Raw genomic sequence first — 995 nt, forward strand, 5'->3', positions numbered from 1 at the left:
AAAAAGAAGTAAATGAGAAATGAAAAACATGTTATGGATATTAAACTATAAGATCCATGTTACAATGTAAAAATTTCTACAACTTTGTAATTCAACATACCAGTAAATACAGCTCCTTCCTCAGAACCAACAATAAAGTTGTTGACATCTCCGTGAGGGAAGGCTAAAGATGTGACTGCTACTGCACGTGACTGCTTGTGCTGGAGCTCCATTGATTCCTAATTTTAAAACAATCTCATTATTAAGCAAGCCATTAATGATATTGATATTAATTTTCATTAACTTTACCTGATCATACTATCAATGTGCAGAGAACAACAATTAAGTGCAAGTTGTAATTTTTTAACAAATAAACAACAACAAATACAAAATAAGTCTCTGTCATAACAAACCTGAGGCTGTGACAGCATGTCCAAGGACCAGGAACACATCTTGCCATCAGTACTTGCACTGATGAGATTGTGGGCATTTTGGGTGCCAACCACCTTCATGCAGTATACAGGATGCTGGAGAAAAGGCATCAATTAACACTTAGCCTTTTTATATCTCCTTTTCTCTATTGGAATATATTTTATTACACATAAAGAACAATAATAACAATATTTTATTTAAGCCTGTGAAAGGATACTTCACTCATGTGGGAAAATTATGATCTTATATTACAGAAGGACAGAAAGAAAGGCAATGAGAGAATGAAAAGACTCAACTTACTGTGTGAGCTGAAGCAGACAGGGGACTACGTTGGACTGGAGTTCTCTTTTGGCTACGGTTGTCCCAGAGAACAATTTGTCCAGAATATGTTCCACCAATTATCAAATTGGGATGAAACCTACATGGGATGCAATAAGAACTGTTAATTTCTGTCATATGGAAACACAGCATAATTTTTCAAAACAGCCTGCTTATGCAAACTGAAGCAATCTCATTCCCATCCTTGGCAAGATATTAGAGTTTATAACTATACCAAGGTCAATTTTCAATCATATGAGCTGCTA

At 35.2% G+C, this 995-nt stretch overlaps 1 protein-coding gene across 42 annotated transcripts in view; it reads right to left on the minus strand.

The window, feature by feature from the left end:
* LOC119593093 (cytoplasmic dynein 1 intermediate chain-like) overlaps positions 1 to 995 on the minus strand; it is a 47,628-nt gene that overhangs the window by 3,524 nt on the left and 43,109 nt on the right. For all 42 annotated transcript variants that reach the window (XM_037942026.1, XM_037942056.1, XM_037942053.1 and 39 more), the window contains 3 exons: positions 712 to 829; positions 393 to 506; positions 101 to 218 (listed from right to left, as the gene is read on the minus strand). In XM_037942026.1, the coding sequence (XP_037797954.1) occupies positions 101 to 218; positions 393 to 506; positions 712 to 829 (350 nt within the window). The remainder of the gene's footprint in view (positions 1 to 100; positions 219 to 392; positions 507 to 711; positions 830 to 995) is intronic.

Source organism: Penaeus monodon, chromosome 31, assembly GCF_015228065.2.
Source record: "Penaeus monodon isolate SGIC_2016 chromosome 31, NSTDA_Pmon_1, whole genome shotgun sequence".
In the NCBI taxonomy this organism is placed as follows: domain Eukaryota; kingdom Metazoa; phylum Arthropoda; class Malacostraca; order Decapoda; family Penaeidae; genus Penaeus; species Penaeus monodon.